At 32.8% G+C, this 21,233-nt stretch overlaps 1 protein-coding gene across 1 annotated transcript; it reads left to right on the plus strand.

The window, feature by feature from the left end:
• Window positions 1-5,580: 5,580 nt before the first annotated feature.
• Window positions 5,581-11,698, plus strand: LOC134706004 (uncharacterized). The gene is made up of 5 exons (XM_063564717.1): window positions 5,581-5,637; window positions 6,870-6,938; window positions 7,814-8,550; window positions 10,694-10,810; window positions 11,542-11,698. Exons 1-5 carry the CDS (start codon window positions 5,581-5,583, stop codon window positions 11,696-11,698), a joined length of 1,137 nt encoding a protein of 378 aa, XP_063420787.1.
• The last annotated feature ends 9,535 nt before the right edge of the window (window positions 11,699-21,233 follow it).

Genomic DNA, 21,233 nt, shown 5'->3' on the forward strand with positions numbered 1-21,233 from the left:
GAGCAAATCAATGTCTGGCACGTCTAACTTATCTGGAACTTATTTGCAGTAGTCAATGTTAAGTGTTTTTTTAATTTTTATTCTAATACGTTAAGCAATAGATCAGCTTCATTTGGTGAATGGAACAACTGTTTTTTTTTAGTTATTATAAGCAATAGGCAATTATGAAAAGATTGCATAGTTTACATGTTAATTGGCAGGGTTCATCCAAACTTGACCTCATTCGCATGGTTTATCCGGTTCAGACATGTTTCTAAAAAGCTACTTACAATTGACGAAAATCATTTGATATAAGGTGTACATGTTTGTCTTGTATCGGACCTGATCTGTTTTCTATCTCACTTCCATTGGTCATTGCAAATGTTCGATTAATTTGTATTTGTAGTAAAACCTTCATATTATAAACTTTCAACACAAGTTCAATTACGATAAGATTAGCAGCTGAGACATTTCATCGTGTTTACTTTCGGCATTTACCCTATTCAACTACCACTTTGTTCTTACAATTTGTTGTACATGTCTGATCGTTATTGTATTGATCTTGGTTTGTTGTGAGATTAACATTTGTACAGATTGAAACACATAAATAACTATATATAGGAGGATATGTGTCATCCATGTTATCCACAGATGTGTTTTTTTTCTTCAAATCATGAAATTGTGATGGACTTCAGTACTTCTCTAAGACATCCTCCATTTTATCAAACGCATGGTTATTGGATGTACAAAATATTATATATAATTATTTTTAAAGGATGTTTCTTTCCAGGAAATGTATTATACCAAGTCAGGATTGTTACAGTTGTTGTCTATTCGTTTGATGTGTTTGAGATTTGATAAGGGACTTTCCGTTTTGAATTTTCTTTGGAGTTCGGTAAAGAAAAATATTTTACCTTTTGCAAAAAGATCACAAGAGATGCTCATAAAACATACAGACAACAGTTGAAGAGTGGTTTCATTATCCTGATCGACGTACTTGAATGTTAGTTGTTAAATTTGTAGGAAAAAGGTAATCTGTACAAGCAGATAATTCTTAACAATTATTTAACAATTTTTAAACGTCATAATTCTTAATTAACAAGAATTAACAGCCATCGAAAGTTAAACAAATGGTTGTTTTCAAAGCTTTTCACTGTGGGATTGAAAAAAAAGTGTATTCTTTCTACTACAAATACTATTAGTAGAAGAAAGCCTGAAATCAAGGCTAGTACAAAGCTCACAGTAATTACAGTCCCAAAGCACTGGAATTCAACTAACGATTGAGCGAAATGAACACTGACATATGTAAGTTATTTCGTACCTTGACCGTTTAGTTAAAAAGAAACATGATTTTCAACAGTATTATTATTTTTAAATCTATTGATATCTTATTCTATTTTATATACATTAAGGTTAAACTACACCATAACATAATCAATGAAATATGTCTCAATATTTAGCCTCATGTCGCAATGTCAAATGGCACGTATATTCAATAAGCATTTAAACGCAATTAAATATAACTAGAGCACACCCGTGATATCGCGGGTCCGTGACTTAATTAAAGTATATAACTATGCGCAAGCCTTATTTTATTATTAGTATTGTCATCTGATAAAGTCATGCCGATTTTAAGATACACAGTTTTCTCTGCTTTCAAATCTTTCTGTTTGAACCCGTCGAACTAGAACATATCCTTTTGGTTGGTAATATTAATTATTTGGAAACGTGACAAAAGGTCATGGAATGGGGTATTTTTTAATCAACAGATTTGTCCTATATTAGTTATAAATAAAGTTGAATTCTTTGATTCGCTGTTTAACGTAATACCCGCTGACAAATTGAAAACTGTACCTATATGCCTTATTTTTAGTCCAGATTTTTAGTTTTCGTATTGTTAACCTCTTAGAAAGTCTTACTGATTAAAATACTACAATAGGTAATAATTTGACAATTTAGTAGTGTCAACCCTGTGATTATGACCCGTGTCTATCCCAAATTCATGTATTTGGTTTTCATGTTATATTTGTTATTCTCGTGGTGTTTTGTCTGATGCTTGGTCCGTTTCTGTGTGTGTTACGTTTCGGTGTTATGTCGTTGTTCTCCTCTTATATTTAATGCGTTTCCCTCGGTTTTAGTTTGATACCCCGATTTTGTTTTTTGTCCATGGATTTATGAGTTTTGAACAGCGGTATACTACTGTTATTTATATAGCATATTAATCCTGAATACACTGTTTGGTGGTGCGCCTGTCAGATGCGGAACGTACAAATAAGGTTATAGGTAACAGGTGAATATACTATTGGTATCGGTATCGGACTCGACCCGGAACTTCTTAATTATTGGCAATATTAATTTCGTGGAAAACAAAAGGACCTGGAGTGATGAAATTTTTAATCTACACCTTTGTACTATATTAGTTGTATATAATATAAAGTTGAATTCTTTGATTCGTCGATTTTACGTGATGACAGCTGACAAATTGGACCTCGTCTTTTTAGTATTATAGATGCTACGTACCTTTGTAAATAATATGACAGTACGGCGCGAGTCTTTGGTTTCAGATTTATACCAACGAAACAAAATCAATGTTATCGGTTCTTGAGTACGAACTGGCATACATACAAATCTTCCATGAGATACGACATGGTATAAATATAAGTCTTCCATAAATGATAAAGTACAAAATGGAGCAATCAATGAGACACTTTTTACCAAGAAACAAAAACATGTTTATCTACCTTGAGATACGAAATGTCATAAATATAAGCTTCCATGAGGTACAAAATGGTATAAATTTGTACATGTAGATATTTCATAAGGTTCGAAATGGTCAAGGCACGATATGGTGAGTGTACGAAATGATTTTTTCCAGAGATACGAAATGGAGGGTACGAATGGTCAGGGTACACAATGACTATAATTCATCTAAAATAAAACAATACAAACTAGACACCCTTACCCCCAAAATATACCAAACTACAAAAGACATTAAATGTTTACTAATAGAAAATCAACTCCTGATTAAGTTTAGCCTGGAAGGTTTATGTTGTACTATTAACAAAATTGAGAATGGAAATGGGGAATGTGTCAAAGAGACAACAACCCGATCAAAGAGCAGACAACACATATTAATGTTCTTATGTTATTTTTTGAAACGTTTCATATTCAGTTTCCTTTATGAAGTAGAACTTTTGACTTAAAGAAAACAAGTCTACAGAAGGGAAGCAATTTGTGTTTAAAGTGTGTGATAAAAAATCAAAACTGTGATTGGCAATTGGACTATTTTAGGACGTTCAATTTAAATACAGCGTTGTTCAGAATAGTTTTGTTTCGATTAACGATTTTTATGAGATAGATTGAGATACTGTGTATTATCCAGCATTCAAGCATTCATATAAACTACCCAACTGTCCATTTAAATGAGCAAATGTTTAAAACAACGATGAACATTGGACGATTAAGTAGTGATAAATGATGATAATTAGTTGATCCAATGTATGTGCACAAAATTTATATGTATAAATAAAACATTATCCTTTCTCTGAAACCAGCTGACATGATTTCGTATTTATTTGTAATAGAGCATTTAGTGAAGATTTTCGGCATACCACCATCATTGCAAATCAACAGTTAAACTGTCCCTCTGGTATATTTCGCCGCTCATTTAAATCGATCTGATTGTTTGCTAAAGTCTACAAGTGTTGAGACAAATTGTCAATTAATAGATATGACTGTTTATTTCATTTAAAGGGGAACTAGCTGCGAGATATATATATATAAAAAACTAAATTATGATCATTTTGTGTTCAATCATAAATGAAAGTGAAATAGTGACGTGATAACTCACTTTAAGCAGCCAGTATGGTTCAAGTTTATCAAAATTAATCGAAGAATCATCGAATTGTAAGTGAATAATTCGACCGCATTGAATCCGTATACATGTGAACTTCGATTTAATCCCTTAGTTAGAAGTGTATAAGGCATGCAAAGTTCGTCTAAAGTTATTTTAAGGAAAAGAATGTCAACTTTGAAAGTGAAACAAAGGTAAATCATTTGATTGACTGATTCGATCCACAAAAAAATCATTCGCATACAGGTAAAAAAGATGATTAACTATATTTTTAATCTATAAAAAGTCGGAAACCCGATTGAAATAGAACAAAAGAATCGAAGCTCTTTGTTAGAGAAGGTTATAAATGTGTACTGTAATGTTTACTATAGTGACAAAAAATTTAAAAGTTAATAGAAACAAATAAAATTACAGTTTTCTTCTCAATTACGAAGTGTTTTATTTTAAAATCATCATTTGCATAAGTTTTCAATTTTTCAAGTACATGGTTAAGCAGAACAATTAGATATCAAGTCGACGACATACGTATCTTTCAAGTGATGAAAAAAATGTATAACCTCCAATTAAAAAAAAAAATATTACGGACGAAAAAACATATCAATCTATCAGTTCAGTAATTTTCGTTTCTGCACTTCCATTATGTGACTCAAGAAAAAATTCCAAAAAAATGAGTAACACTAGTATCGAAAGGAGAAAATCGAGTGCACCTTTTTATGTTAGTGCGTGGTTGAGTTGAATATTTTGTCTTGATATCGTACAAATCAAGAACATTTCATACATCGTCTCGCTTCAGATTCTATCATTTTAATTTATCAAAGCTACAGGTTGACTTTATAACATTAAAAAATCACAGTACTAAAAGATGCAATATATGGGTCAAGTGAAATACCTATCTAATGAATCACAAAAAACAGAGTAGGTGGGTTCGAATAGCTATTTCTTTACGGAAAGTACTTGACGACAGTCTTTCAAGTTGGATAATGAAAATGCATATCTTCGAAAAATTATAATTCATAGTCTTCAACCACTAAAAAAATCTAGTCTGCCCTTCCACGAAATATTTAATTAGATTTTGTTTTAAAATGTTTATGAATTTTCAAAAATTCCACCTGAAAACCGATCAAACAATAGTTTTAAGTTGAATCAATGCAGACAAGATCATTAACTGATGCTCATTAGCTAGTTGATACATTTGTCTTTTAGAATACAACTGACATATAAGGATCATAATGGTGCAATCTGGATAAATTTATCGATTTCAAAGAGCAAAATTGGTAGCGTGTCATCCCTACAATGGCTTCCCTTTCTACGATTGTAAAAATGAACTGCCGTAATGGGGAGATAATTTTGACGAAGTAGTATCCTGACTGTAAAATGAAATTTAACAGACATAGGAAAATACAATTGCACGATATCGAAATTTATTTAAATCTGTTTTTATGTTAATATCGTTTATATGGTCATCAGAGGTCGTCGAAGGTAAATTCGGCTAAACTACAATACACATGAAACGAAGCTACATAAGATTGAGTCAACGAAGTAGATACAAATCTATTGAGAAAATTAGTCATCACGCGTATCAAGTCATGACACAAAACGTCCGAGTGTTATTGAGGTAACTTTGCATGGGGAAATCAAATTTATATCCAGGATTATATTAAAAGTCAAATAAACTACCTTTTCAAGACAAGTATAAATTGCAGCTCCACGTTTATGTTATTTATGATATCAGAAAAAGGAGGAAAAGTATGGTACAAGCGAACGTATATTTTACATTGTTTCTTGAGTTGGTTGCTACTTTAGAGGTATTTATCAATTATGTAATATATCACATAACTTCCACAATCGCACGTATTGACAAGACGACATCTATAAAAATCAGTCATGTATCGAAATTGTCAGATGACTCCTTATTAGAGTAATTGCTCTTTAATGGTTTTTATTTGTGTTTGCTTAACGACTGACAACTTTTATTTGTCTTTGTTCTGTTATTAATGTTACTTTTGCTGTTTGGTCTGTTTTCGGTTATACCCATTTGACATGGCTCGGTACTTAAAAACACCGTCAATGTGTTTGTATTATCTTTCTTTATTTGCCGGTGTGCATTGTATATGCGGCTTTTTGCGTTTCTTTGGTACATATGACGTGGCTCTGTACTTTTAAACATCCCGTCATTCTGTTTTGGTTTTATTAAAATGCCATTATCTATTATGATTTTTAAATATTTTGAACTACAAAATTATTTGATATCAATCTTTTGTTGTGCTTCATTGTTATACATTTTTTTTATTTTGTTCTGATTAAGAATATGATACAATGAAGATGTTTGTATCACTATTTTGACAATTTTATGTCTGTTTTGTTCACGCATCGTTTTAAATTTATTGAATTCTATGCGAATGTCATACAAGTGAGAGATTTTGCGCTGTAAAACCAGGTTCAATCCACCATTTTCTACATTTGAAAATGTCTGTTACAAGTCAGGAATATGACAGTTGTTGTCTATTTTATTTTGTGCCATTTGATAAACAGTTATCAAAAGTTCCAGGATTATAATTTAGTATGCCAAACGCGCGTTTCTTCTACATAAGACCCATCAGTGACGCTCAAATCAAAATATTTATAAAGCCAAACAAGTACAAAGTGGAAGAGCATTGAGGATCCAAAATTCCAAAAAGTTGTGCCAAATACGGCTTAGGTAATCTATGCCTGGGATGAGAAAATCCTTAGGTTTTCGAAAAATTCAAAGTTTTGTAAACAGGAAATTTATAAAAATGATATCATTATTGATATTCATGTCAAAACCGAAATGTTGACTACTGGGCTGGTGATACCATCGGAGACGAAACGTCCACCAGCAGTGGCATCGACCCAGTGGTGTAAACAGTTATCAAAAGTACCAGGATTATAATTTACATAAGACTCATCATATTTTGTTTATAGACGACAGTACATCATACAAAAAACTAAGATTGTTACTTGATTAACAATTTAGTCACACACATGTCTGGAAACGTATTTGTTAATTTATTTTCAGGATATCGATGTTGTCGTACTTTTTGTCAAAGACGATGTACAGCAGTGGTATGTTATGGACAACACTAAGGTTTGTTTCTTTAAAACTAATTTATTAGGAATCATTATAATTATTGTTCAATTAAAGATTCATATTTTAACGATTCTGCCACTTTGTGTTTTAACATTTGTGTTTATAACTGCAATGTACAAATTCAATTTAAACGTAAAATACCATAACATAAAGATAGGTTTGATTTTGAGAACGTTTATTTGGTTTAGTATGCTTTATTTGAATCGAGACTTTTGTCATTACATAAATTTGGTAGCTTATTTATAAGTATCAGTTATATTTTGAGTTTGTTTATTTTTTAGAACATGCACCAGATTGTTCATTGTTTTGTTTGAATTGTTAAATATTAGTCATTTCGGGGCCTCCTGAAGCCTGCTATGGGATACAAGTGTTGATAATTTTTTAAAGACGTACGATGACTTTAAGTTGCTAACTTCTACGGCATGTGTCATTTCATGGAGTGTTCTCTTAATGCCTGCGTCACACTGTCCCGATTTTTACGCCGATGGCAACACGATTATGGAAATTTTCAAAATCGGGACTGATTGGATCCAGATCGGGCTATCCGTAGTGCCATTTTTAACCATCGTACAACCATCGGCCATTTTTTCTAGCCAAGAAAACTTCGGGAAAGGTTCTAAATGTTTAAACATGTTCAGAAATCCACGAAGGTGCGTCCGATGTTGATGGTTCGTATTGAGTTCGTATCACCATCCTCACCATCGTAATGTAACGACAGTTAAGAAAGAATATTTGATTGGCTATTGTATGTCGCAATGCAGGTATTCTACCCGTTTGTACGAGGGTAGGATCGTGATTCTCGTGCAGAATCTCATTATAAATATAAGTTATTTTTATAACCAGTTATTCGACGTTCTGCCTTTACAGAGTAGCAAAACCACTCAGACGACGAGGACACATTGCTTTTGCACGAGCCACCAGTACATTCAGGTGCCAAGTCTAGTTCTGTACCACAGATAAGTGATCAAACTTTTGAACTTTTTACATCCTATTTTGATAGTCAGATTTCTTCTCTGAAGAACGAGTTAGCCTCCGGGAACGACTCCCTAGCTAAGAAGCTCAAGAAAGAGGTGTCCGTTAAGCTTAAGGGGGAAGGGAATCAGATTCAATACTCCTTCAACTCAGATATAGTTTCCGAATTGCAGAAACTTCAGAAGCGTACATCCGCGGAAGATTCTGTTAGCACCAATTTGATATCGGGCCTTATTCTTAAAATCAACAGGAGGAATAAATTGATTCGAATTGCCGACAAGTCGCCAGCAGGCTGGTCCACAGTCAGAGAATACGAAAGTGATGACCTGGCATCAGATTCAGAAGATGAAAAACGTTTACGGCAAGCAGAAAGCAGGGCCCTCAAGACAATCAAAGAAAAGAAAACCCGTGGAAAACCTTACTCAAAACCGTCCGCCACCGTTTCTAGACCTGCCAACTCTACTGATACTAGTAACAGTTACTATCAGCCTTACAACGCTACACAGCAGCCCTTTCCGAGGTTCCGTCGCCGTGAGGCGACCCCATACGACACCTGTTACGAGTGTCACCAAACTGGCCAAAAGCAACAAACAAACCAACCTTTGGAAACTTGTCAAAGTGAAAAGATACAAGATGAGTATATTTCTTTTGTTGACAATTTAATGCTATTTGGTCATATTAATGTTCTCTTTCAACATGTTAAATATTTTGATAATATAGATTTTTCAAAAATAACTAAAGGAGTAAAATCAAGCTTATTTAAACATATAGAGTTTTGGAAACACATTGGGACCAGCAAATTTGTGTTGGACACCATTGAAGAGGGTTATATAATTCCATTTATGAAACAACCCCCTCCAATGAAATTTCGGAATAATAAATCTGCTTTAAAGAATAGTTTTTTTTTGTAAATGAAGCGATAACTGAGCTAATTAGCAATGGCTGTATTCTAGAAGTACCATTTCAACCATTCGTCGTTAATCCTCTCAGTGTTGCTACACAAAAGACTGGTAAAAAGCGTTTGATTTTAGATTTAAGTGAATTGAATTTCTATGTTGTGAAAAACAAGGTAAAATTTGAAGATTGGAAAATTGCAATGGAATTCTTCCAAAAAGATCATTTTCTAATTAAGTTTGATTTAAAATCTGGATATTTTCATTTGGACATCTGTAAAGAACAACAAACATATTTAGGTTTTTCCTGGAATAACAAGTTTTACTGCTTTTCTGTATTAGCTTTTGGTTTAAGTAGCGCCCCCTATATATTCACTAAATGTTTGAGACCAATGGTAAAGTATTGACGAGAAAATGGTGTTTATATTGTCCTTTATCTTGACGATAGATTAGGCATGGATGAAGGTTATAAAAATTGTAAAGATACTTTTGAATTTGTAAAGTCATCACTAAAACTGGCTGGATTTATTGTCAATGAAGAAAAATAAATTTTTGAACCGGTTCAGTGTTTAGAATGGTTAGGACTGATTTTGGATTCTAAAGATTTTACTTTAAAGGTGCCAGAGCGCAGATCTAGAATTAAAGACACTAAAAATTCTCTTGATATTATACTAAAATCATTTTTAAATTTAAACGCACGTATGCTGGCTCAATTTGCCGGAAGAATCATATCAATGTCACCAGTTATGGGTAATGTCACAAATTTAATGACGAGGCATATATATTTCGCATAGAAAACAGAAAAACATGGGATTCAAAGTTATATTTAGTATATGAAAAATGTGTATTAGCTGAATTGAAATTTTGGCAGGAAAACTTGAGAAAAATGAGAAAAAATTGAGTTCCACTTGGCGTGAACTCAGGGCTATTCAGTTATCGTTGAATTCGTTTGAACACGATATGAAATGTAAAATAGTTAAATGGCATACAGACAACCAAAACTGTGTAAATATAATCAATAAAGGCAGTACAAAGTTGCATTTACAACATTTAGCTTATGATATTTTTAGAACATGTACAAGGTCGGGTATCACGTTGTGTCCTACTTGGATACCTCGGTGTGAAAATTTCAAAGCTGACTTCATATCTAAAATGGTTGATATTGATGACTGGCAAACCTCGTTTCAGTTTTTTACTTTCATGAATGAAATTTGGGGTCCTTACACAATCGATAGATTTGCTAATTTTCATAATACAAAACTGAAAAGGTTCAACTCAAAATTTTGGAATCCAGGAAGCACTGCTATTGACGCTTTCGCTCAAAACTGGACAATGGAAAATAATTGGATGGTTCCTCCGATAAGTTAAGTGGCTAAAAGTATTAAACATCTCATTCTCTGTAGAGCTGAGGGAACATTGATCGTTACAAAATGGCCTTCATCGGCATTTTGGTCTTTGATTTTTAATAGAAGATTGGAATTTCAACCTTACGTTATAGAAGTTCTTGATTTTTCATCAGGTCAGAATATATTTATTCAAGGACAGAATAAAAACTCCATTTTTGGTACCAAGCATTTTAAGTCTGATATACTGGCAATTAAGATGTAAGCGACTTAATGATGTTCGAGTTTATTTGTACATATTGTTAATTGTTTACAATATGTGAAATTTGCATTGTATTGCAAATTTGGTTCTGACACGGCTATGTATGTTGATATAGCAAGAATACATGTAGTAAGATGTATGACATGGCTATGTATGTTGATATAGCAAGGTCTAGTGAATAGTACGATGAATATAAGATATTTAAAAAAAAAAAAAAAAAAAAAAAGTTTTATAATATTATTATTTGTTTATTTTATTTATACGTTTTGCCGATGTTTTTAGTACTGGTCGTTGGTCTAAGAATAAAATACCACAGAATGAAGCTCTTAGCAATCTTGCAAAATGTCTTCCAGATTATTGTTTAAATTCTAGAGCTGATAATACTAGAAAGAAATACAGGTATGCATTAAATAGCTTTTGTAAATGGTGTAATTTATTTAATATAAAGCCTTTACCGGCATCAGATTATAATGTCACATTATATTTGATTTACTTACGAAAAAGTTATAATTCTTCTGCAAAGATAGATGAGGCATATTATGCCATTCAATGGACACACAAATTAGCTGGATATGTAAATCCTTGTGCTTCTTTTCTTTGTTATTCTGTAAAAGAAGGTACACAAAGGTCAATCGGTCATCACATTGTAAACAAGAAGGAACCAATATCTCCTCATATTCTTAATCAACTGGTTTTGAAATACGGCAATACAAATAGTACTTTAAACCATAGAAGAATAGCATGTATGTGTTTCGTTAGCTATGCCGGATTTTTAAGATTTTCAGAATAAGTTAATTTAAAAAGGTCACATGTTTCATTTCATTCATTATATATGTCTTTATTCATCGAAAAAAGCAAAACGGACAACAACAAAGAGCAGGAACTCATGTTTTTATTTCCAAAACATATTCGGTTACCTGTCCAGTCCAAATGTTAGAGACATACTTGAACCAAGCGAACATTAAACACGGCTCTATAGAATTCATATTTAGATCAGTTTTATATCGTAAAAAGACTAACACGTACGTGCTAAGGGGTCATGCGCCTTTGTCTTATACAAGAGCCAGAGAAGTACTGTAAGAGGCTTTAGAATCTTTGGGATTAGAAAAATCAAAATTTGGTTTGCATAGTTTAAGAGCAGGTGGAGCAACAGCTGCGGCTGCTGTTGTTATTCAAGAGAGAATATTTAAGAAACACGGTAGATGGTCTTCAGATACAGCAAAAGACGGATATGTGCGTGAAAATATTTCTGAAAAAATACTCGCTACTAAGAATCTTGGCTTGTAATTTTCATACCAGTTTTTTCTTATCTACTTTGTCATTTCGAAAGTGTGCTACTTACAAGGAGAGCTCATTCCTATTGTATACATGTGTTGAGTTTTATTGATAAATAATTTATGTTCGGTTGAGCTTGGCGAATTAGAACATAAATAATAATATATTCAATATTGATCAAACAATTTAAAACGCGTGATTCCTTCGGCATATAATTTAAATGCATAGTAAGCTGTACACGACGTCTTTTAGACATCGTGTGGCCATCGCGCCATCATCGTAATCCATCATGTAGCCTTCGTAATCCATCGTGTAGCCTTCGTGAATACCCGTCTTCGGTTAACCTGAGTATGTCCATCTTTTGCTATCGTATATAATATCGGCACCATCGTATAGACTTCGTTATTCATCGTACTTGCTTCGGTCACTTTTTTGTATTTTAACGAGATCGGGACCAACTTCGTACGAACTTACAATTTTCGCATTCGGATGTCCATCGCATATAAAATATCTACATCTTATTTTTTAAATATACATACATCCTTGTTTGTAATATTTGAGAATTATTTCACAGGTTCAGTTATATTGTAATGTAATCATAAATATTAGCATAATATCAGAATTGGCAAACATATTTCAATATATGTCGTTGTTCCATGTGTCTCCTGTCAGTCATTGCTTTATCGGTAACACCAACATGTTCCTTACGTAATTCAAACTTATTTTGGCCTAATTATAGCAACTTCTTAACCAAACTGTGTCCACTCGTGTAGTTTTCTTTTAAAAGTTATTTTCATATATAAGATATAAAACCTACTGTAAACGATGCATTGACAGTTGTTGTCCTTTCGTTTGATGTGTTTTGTCGTTTGAATTTTCCATTTGATTAGGGACTTTACGATTGAATTTTCCTCTGAGTTTAGTATTTCTGTGATTTTACCTTTGTTTTGGATTAACTAAATAGTTCAAATATATATGTGAATAATCCGGTTGACTCCTTTCATAAAAACGCTGATGATACTATAAAATAAAATTCACGAAAAAGTATTCGTATTTTCTGTAACCTCTATTTTTAAAATTTATTGCTGTTTTATTATTTTTAAACCCCGTAGTCGTCCCTAAAATATTGATCTGTTACTCTATGTTAACTAATAAGTACTTTGATTTTATTGTTCGCATGCAAGAAGATTCTCGATATTTAAATAGAAAGTTTATTATTAAATCAAAATAAATAATTTCACAAATGATATCGGATATATACTTACGTCGTAACAACTTCCCTTTCATGGTCATTCGGGAGACTGTCAAGCGGTGCTCCGACATTCGAAAAATAACAAGTTGCTTGATGGAAACTTTGACGAACTCTTATGTTCCTATATAACGTTTCTGCTTGAAGTTTTGATAGCTAAAACATTCTTTATGTAAATATGAACCAATAAAATAATAAGAAAGACATATGCATCAAAACGTTTTCCTAAAACTATCACAGCACAAGACCAAACTATAAAAATCAGATGAAAAATCGGATCATCATACTATCATTGACGATATCAGACCAGGTGCGGATCCCGCCTTTCTACAAAGGGGATCCAAACCACGGAACACAATAAAAATCGAAAAAAAATAGGCTTCAACCACCAAAAACTCCCTCTCCCCGCATACCAGATCTGCTAATGCAGGCTGCAGCCATTCAAACAAAACGTTCAAAAATCATTAACACTTTTGAGTGTGTAATTTAGGTTAAAACAAAAATCGACAACAATACCAAAAATCGTAACAGAAAAAGGAGAGAAAAATCATAACAGACATATATTGTATTGGATTGCAGTAGTTTTAATAAATATTTAGATGACAAAAGTATCATGGAAAACATAAACTGATCATGAATGTGGCAGAAGAAGTTTAGCATTATCTAATTAAGAGTTATAATTAGTCATATGCCACTAGAAACTATTACAGCAAAATGCATTGACTAGCTTGCTTGCTAGCTGAACCGTAAAGTCATAAGAAGGTTAAGTAGGTTACCCTCCTTTCGGAGTAGTCTAGTTGGCCAAACGATGAAAAGAAAAGCTCCAAGTGATTTACAGGAAGGCTCCGAGTGATATTACAGTCAACTTGCGAGCGATTGTACAGTCAATAAAAATATCCGACATGGAGAAAATGAGTATATTTGGATTTCTATACTGGGACAATGGCTTTGAAACTTTCAGACAGGTAAGACTATATATCAGAAAAGGTACATGTGAAAATCCAGGTAGCAAACATTGATTTTTCGATGTTTATTTGACATTTTTGATCGCTGTTGTGTGACAATTTTGATCGTTTTACACGGAGCTCCACCATTCTAAGGAAAACGTTTTGATGCATATATCTTTCTTATTATTTTATTGGTTCATATTTACATAAAGAATGTTTTAGCTATCAAAACTTGAAGCAGAAACGTTATATAGGAACAAAAGAGTTCGTCAAAGTTTCCATCAAGCAACTTGTTATTTTTCGAATGTCGGAGCACCGCTTGACAGTCTCCCGAATGACCAAAATATTAGAAAACCGTACAGTTCCGTTCCCACACTGTGGGTTAAATATCTGGTTCAATATGCTCCCAAACAATGATGCCAGTGAATTATTTTAACGGAACTAATATCATTTAATAAAAATACCATTTGATTTTTTTTGTTCTGAATTTATAACTAGTCAAAAGCTGTTCATAATTTGTGAAATAAAAAAAAATCACTTTCGTGGGTTTGAAAGGATTTACGGTGTTTTTTGTTTAAATTATGATAGTTCAAAGCTACAGAATTCCAACTTTTAAATCCAAGCTCCTGTGTACTACCAGGGGTGATCTGAGCCGGATCACCCCTTCCATATAAACCCAGCTGGAGCTTCTTTGTTTTGCATGCTTTCCTTTGTTTTGTAACATTTTGGCCGGAATGCTTAATCTTCAATCAAACTCTGAATAATTGATACAGAAAAGACTAACAGTCAAAATGTATGTAGAAACAATCAAATGTCTATGCTGGGATTCGAACTAAAAAAACCTTAAGCAATTCAACCCACGACCCAAACCGTTATACCATGACGACTGGATACAAACTCGATATTAATTTAATGTAGACTCTGAAACATTGTGTCGTGGGCTCAATAAAGGTATATACTATATAATAAGATAGAAAGTATATATTTAGGATTGTACGGCGATCTGAACTAGATTTTATGAAGTGTAAATGTTTTTTTTTACTTATCTAGAATAGCTGGGATGAGAAATAGTTATCCCATTCGGATGTGGTGTGTCACTGTCAGTGTAAAAGATCATATGATACAGAAATTGTATATTTCAAAGATACATTTCTTGTCAATTGAGCACGACATCAAACATTGAAGAAAATTAACAAACTTACTGTCCATTAATCTGTACGATTCTTGATATTTGGTATGTTTTCCTAGATTCCCTATAGTGTAGGGGTAGTGAATCAGTGTAACAGGGTTCTCATTGTTTAACTGATTTCAGTCCTTGCAACTGCTGTTCCAGGTATATCATTCATAAGTTTCACTTAAGACCGAAAGACGTATTTTTTTATGCAGCAAAAGACATCACGTGCACTCAAGAACTTCCTAATTTAAAAATTAGCTACGCCCTACGAAGATCTCTTATCACTAAATATTCTAGCAAGCACAACGATAGGCATACGATAATGACCGTTTTCACACCCTCCTTTAAAATACAGAGCTATTCGTTTAATCAGTAGTCCACTCATAGACTTTATGGAAAATTTTGACCGTGTCAATGTTTACGCAAACAGCTGGATGCACTTGAATAGCATTCAATAAGAATGAAATATCACCGAGATTCACACAAAAATGTGATTTATCTTGGAAACGGCATCGAATTGAATTACAATTTTAAATTAATATTTTCCAAAGACTTAAAAATTTGAAAATATATAGTTGTTGAATTATACTTTGAATGTATTATCTGTTGAGGTTGGTTGATATAGTCGCTGTCTTATGATGACTTTACATTTGCTAATAAATTCTTAATATATAATGTGTGACAACAAAGGAGAGCATAAACTTCGTGTTTTAAAGTTGAATCTCCACTGTATTTAATAAAAGGAAAGTTTTGGAAGCAAATATATGATGAGTTTCTCAGTTACATCTGGATATTTAAAAAGTTTTAAGCAGGAGATTTATTATCGACGTTTTCAGTGTTTATTTTGATGATAAAGCAACACATCCTCCCCTATGAAAACAATAATACTATTTATGTTTTTTTTCTATTGTGTTACCAAGTGTTGAAAGAAATGGTGAATATGTTAACTAGAAAGTTGATTTCATTCTTTAATTTTGAAAATTAAAATAGCGGTATTTTGGCAAGAAGTTATAAGCATTATATTGAAAAAAATATTCTGTCAATTGTCTTGTGTCTAGGTCCAGTTGTTTTGTATGTATTACTTTGCAAAAATATAATAGGTTTATTTAAATTTATCATATGTTTAGTGCAAAATACAGCAATTATAAATATCTAATAAAATTTCTTTTTTCCTGTCTGTATCACCTACCTTGTATCGCATACCCCGTATCGCATGGCTAAACCCGTATCGCATACCCCGTATCGCATAGCTAAACCCGTATCGCATACCCCGTATCGCATAGCAAAACCGTATCGCATACCTGGCATGACGTCAACGTTTGACCTATGACGTTCAGTTGCTGTATTTTCTGGCAAAGGAAAAAAGTTAGTTCCCACTAAAAAAAAATGTCATATCATTTCAACTAAAATCGATATTTTTTCCAAAAGTTCTTGTCCAGTAATAAAAAAAAATTGCACCCTTTGATCATTTACACGGAATTTAGATACTTTCCGACAAGTTTTGATTTTCATTATCACATGTGCATACATTGCAAAGGAAAGCCTTTAAAATAGTGTATCTCATTTTTTAAAAAATTTTAAATACTTTTTGATAAATTTTATTTCAAAGTCGTGTATCGTTTCTTTTGTTGACTAGTATATATAAAAAAGACAAAATAAGATGTAGAAATATATGCAGTTTTATAGTTAATTTGGTCATAAATAATTTTCGTGAAGTTTGTTTTCATTACCTGCTGAATTGAACACAAAAGCGAATTTTTACGGGTTAAATTTTGGTTAGAATACATGTAGATAGCAATTTTTTCAAGAAATATTTGTCTTGCTGTTCATCTCTTTAGCAAATTAAATTGATCATGAATGATATAATCGCCAAATAAACAATAAAACTTTAAACATTTCTACATCTTATATTTATTTGATAAATGTTAATTTTAGTTGAAATAATAGGACAGTATTGTTTGTTTCATCACTACTCGACCAATATCAGCCCTCGGGACCTTCGCCCCTCGGGACTGATATTGGTTTCTCGTGGTGATACAGCATGCGATACGGATTTTGCCATGTATTATTCTATATATATTCAACGTTGAGTTAAAATACAGATAATATGAACAAGCTTTCCTTACACGGATCATGCAACACTCTGTTCTACATGTAACTTTTGATTGAATAGATCTTTCTGGTTTCTCTTTGTTTGTTTTCATAATTTAAAAATTTGGAAGAATCTACACCAAAGTTTTACAGAAATCTTGATACTTTTAAACAAGTACCCGTTTCTTGCAGTATTCGTCAGAATGTTCCAATCCTATCTGTTTTTATATATTGTGATTGCAACAGTATATTTTTAATGTCTTTTGGTATGCATTTAAAGGGTATCAATGAACGTTAAAGGTCATTCCCAAGTTATTGATCGAGTCTGTACATGTGTTGCTGAGTCTAGGATTTGCTATACTGTTGTTCGTCATTTGATCTTTTTCTTGTTTGCTATTGCGTTTTCAGTTTCGACATTTGCTTTTGAATTTTTATTTTTTTATGCCAGTTAAAGAAAAAAGGAAAAAAAAAACACAAAAATATTGAACTCCGAGGAAAATTCGAAAAGGAAAGTCCAAAATCAAAAGGCAAAATCAAAAGTCCAAACACATCAAACGAATGGACAACAACTGTCATATTCCTGACTTGGTACAGGCATTTTTTAATGTAGAAAATGGTGGATTGAACCTGGTTTTATAGCTAGCTTAATCTCTCACTGGTATGACAGTCGCATCAAATTCCATTACATTGTCAACGATGCGTGACAAAAAAAAATATACTCAAAGAGTAAAAATGTCAAAAATAGGGATACATCAGTCAACATTGTGTTATCATCTTAATCACTATAAAATCAACAAATGTAACGAAGAAGCACAAAAAGGCATACTTCAAAGTTAACATCCTCATTTTGCTTATCTTATACGATTTTATTTATCTATGTAAAGTCTACCCGTAAAGGATGGAAGGTTTTCAGTACTGCATGGTGTAAAATTGCGCGTTTGAAATTCGCACAGGTAGACACAATATAATTGTGTCGTTCAAATTAGGACGGCATACATAAATGCAGAGTCACGTACAGTGTAAAGTAGATATAACAAAAAACAGACTTAGCATGTGTGATTTGTATGGAGCTCAAATGTATATAGTATGGTGATGGAACAGTTTCCTGCACGTTTACAAAAATGATTTGACACTAAGTTATTTTAAAGTTTTATGTTTGAATTGAGCACCCGGCTGGGATCGCAGCCCTAGCTCATTTTGGATAAGACCAACTGCCGTTGCGTTGTAAATTGGTGGTGGGTACGCCAGGCTGTGTTGATATCCTTTATACCAGTATCTAGAACAATATATTTAAGGCGAAATAATACTGGTTTGTGCACCGATCATATTCACTGTACAATTTTCCTGCACATGCACACAGTTGCTTATCCGTGCTACACTACAAAAGTAGTGGTACTCCAGATAGTGGAGGAAAGAATAAAGAAAAAGAAGAAGAAGATCCATAAGTAAAAGTAATATTAATAAATGAAATAATTAAAGAGCGTACCAAGAATGATGTTAGCAAATTGAAATGGGCTGCTTTGGGATTATGTTCAAACAATTTTTTAACGTTTCCCGAAAATTGGAATTAAAAGAGAACATGTTATCATTTAAAGCGTACTAGTATGTAAGTTGCGAAAAAAATAATTTATAAAGTGTTGCTGCCTACACGGAAACTTTAACTCTTATTCACGTGGTGAAGTCATCCCATCTCAAATTTTACAGACGCCATTAAAAGTTGGTTGACCTTTATAGCATATCTGATCATAAACGATTACCTAACATAAAATATAATTGAATTTGACGCCGTTTGTAAGAGAGAAAAAAGTTTAAATGATTTTACGACTCTTTTGTTGTACTATTTTGAACTTGTTTCTATACAACCAGCTATTTGCGAAAATATTAAAGCTATCTAAATTTTCAGTAATGTCTGAAGTCTGAATTAAATAGATTGATGACTATACGAAAAATAAGATTCTGTAAAAAAGGGCATAATGAACTCATCATCGATACCAGGATTGACATTTTGTGTTTAAGCCGGACATGGTTATTATCCTACGTTGCTCTTTTTAAATATTTAATGAAAACACATGTTCTTTAGGGGAGAACATGAACTAAACGAAACACAGTATTATTTTCCTTTCTAATCAAGGAGTCGTTAGATGAAGAATGCTACATACAAATAATGAAACACGTCCTGTTAATGTCAAGCTGAACTGATGAAGGTAATTCTGAAAACAACAGTTGTAAGTACTGAACTCCATATTACATTTTGTCTTGTATTTACATTGTATTTTGGAATTTATAAATGTTGCCACTGTAGAATTGTGCTAATTGTGTGTATTTTTGTATTTTAGTTTTTTGATTATTTGCTTTGTGTATAGAGTGTCTTTATTGTAGTTTGTCTTTGTTGTTAACATAGTTGTTTGATTCAAAAGTTAATAAGATCATATGACAATTATGACAGTGTGGGCTGTTGTTCCACTTATTTTGACACATTTATTTATTATGTCAGTTTGCTATGCTCGCACATTTGTTGTCGATAAAATCGAATTTTATGCGACTTGGGATGCCTGTCTAGCTATATTTAGTGTAAGGAAATTCCGGTACCTATTAAACCAGGAATATGACAGTTGTTTTTCATTCGTGTTATGCGTCTGAGGTTTTTAATTTTTATGGATTTTAGAAAGTTAATATGTCGCCTATCTTCTTAGTTAGTTTAAACATATTTATTTATAGTGGATTTGAAAACAAAGTTTTGCAACTTATATTAATCCCTTTCCACTGCTTGTAGCGGCATCATCCTGCTCTTTTTTGAAATCAACAAGGGTGTATTTAACGTGCAAGAGATATGTCTCTCTCTTAACACGGGTGAGCCAGTTATCGTCCCCTTCCGACGAACTATCATCGATTCCTCAAGACCATACTCGTAAATGGTGTCCAGAGAGATCCGAAAATATAGTCCCTGAAAATTTCTTCCCGAAACGGGAATCGAACCAGGAACCTTTGTGTTGTAGTCCGATGCACTAAACACTACACCTCTGCTCTCAATCTCCTTAGTTACGACATGTCAATTGTGCATTTGTTTCATTCCTTGATTTGATGATGAATATATGGATTAAACACATTTCGTGTAGAGCAGAAAATGTGCTTAATTCTATAATATAAAGTTCCTTATTTAAAAAAAAAATTATATGTCATTAGATTTTGTACTATACTTTTTCATCAAACTTACCACTGTTTATCAAATAAATAAAACTGAGAAAGGAATTGGAGAATGAGTCAAAGCGACAACAACCGATCATAAAGCAGACAACAGCTGAAGGCCGCCAATGTAGCGAGAAACTCCCGCACCCGGAGGCGTCCCACAGCTGGCCCCTAAACAAATATGTATACTAGTTCAGGGATAATGGAAATCATGACTCCGAATTATACACAAAAAACTAAAATTATAAATCTTACAAGACTAACAAAGGCCTGATGCTCCTGACTTAAGACAGGTGCAAAATTGCGGCGGGGTTGAACATGTATTTTGAGATCTCAACCTTCCCCCTATACCTCTAGCCAATGTAGACAAAAAACCGCACCAATACGCACAGTAAAACTCAGTTTAAGAGAAGACCGAGTCCTATGTCATAATACGAAACAAATTAAAACTAAACAAAATGACATAAATAACAACAGACTACTAGCAGTTACTGACATGCCAGCTCCAGACCTCAATTTAACTGATTGAAAGTTTATGTCTTCATCATATGAATATCAGGCACAATCCCTCCTGTAAGGGGTTTAGTATTATACCATCATGAAATATATGAGAAGAACATAACCCGTGTTGTGCCAACAACTAGTTTTATAATAAATGTGTTTAATTCCGATGCAAAGACCCAATAAGTGAATAAAAAGGAATGCCAAAATATGCAATCTATAATGACCTGACAACAGTATCATACCTATATCCTTTCTTAATAAGTCTATTTCAAGGATTTGTAAACTTTTGAGATGAATACTGAGATTTTTGTGCTTTGTAAAGAATATTACCATAAAAGATTGGATGTGAAATACCTGAACGTATAAGACGTCTGCATGTTGAGTTATATTCACGAA

This window comes from Mytilus trossulus, chromosome 2 (genome assembly GCF_036588685.1).
Source record: "Mytilus trossulus isolate FHL-02 chromosome 2, PNRI_Mtr1.1.1.hap1, whole genome shotgun sequence".
In the NCBI taxonomy this organism is placed as follows: Eukaryota; Metazoa; Mollusca; class Bivalvia; order Mytilida; family Mytilidae; genus Mytilus; species Mytilus trossulus.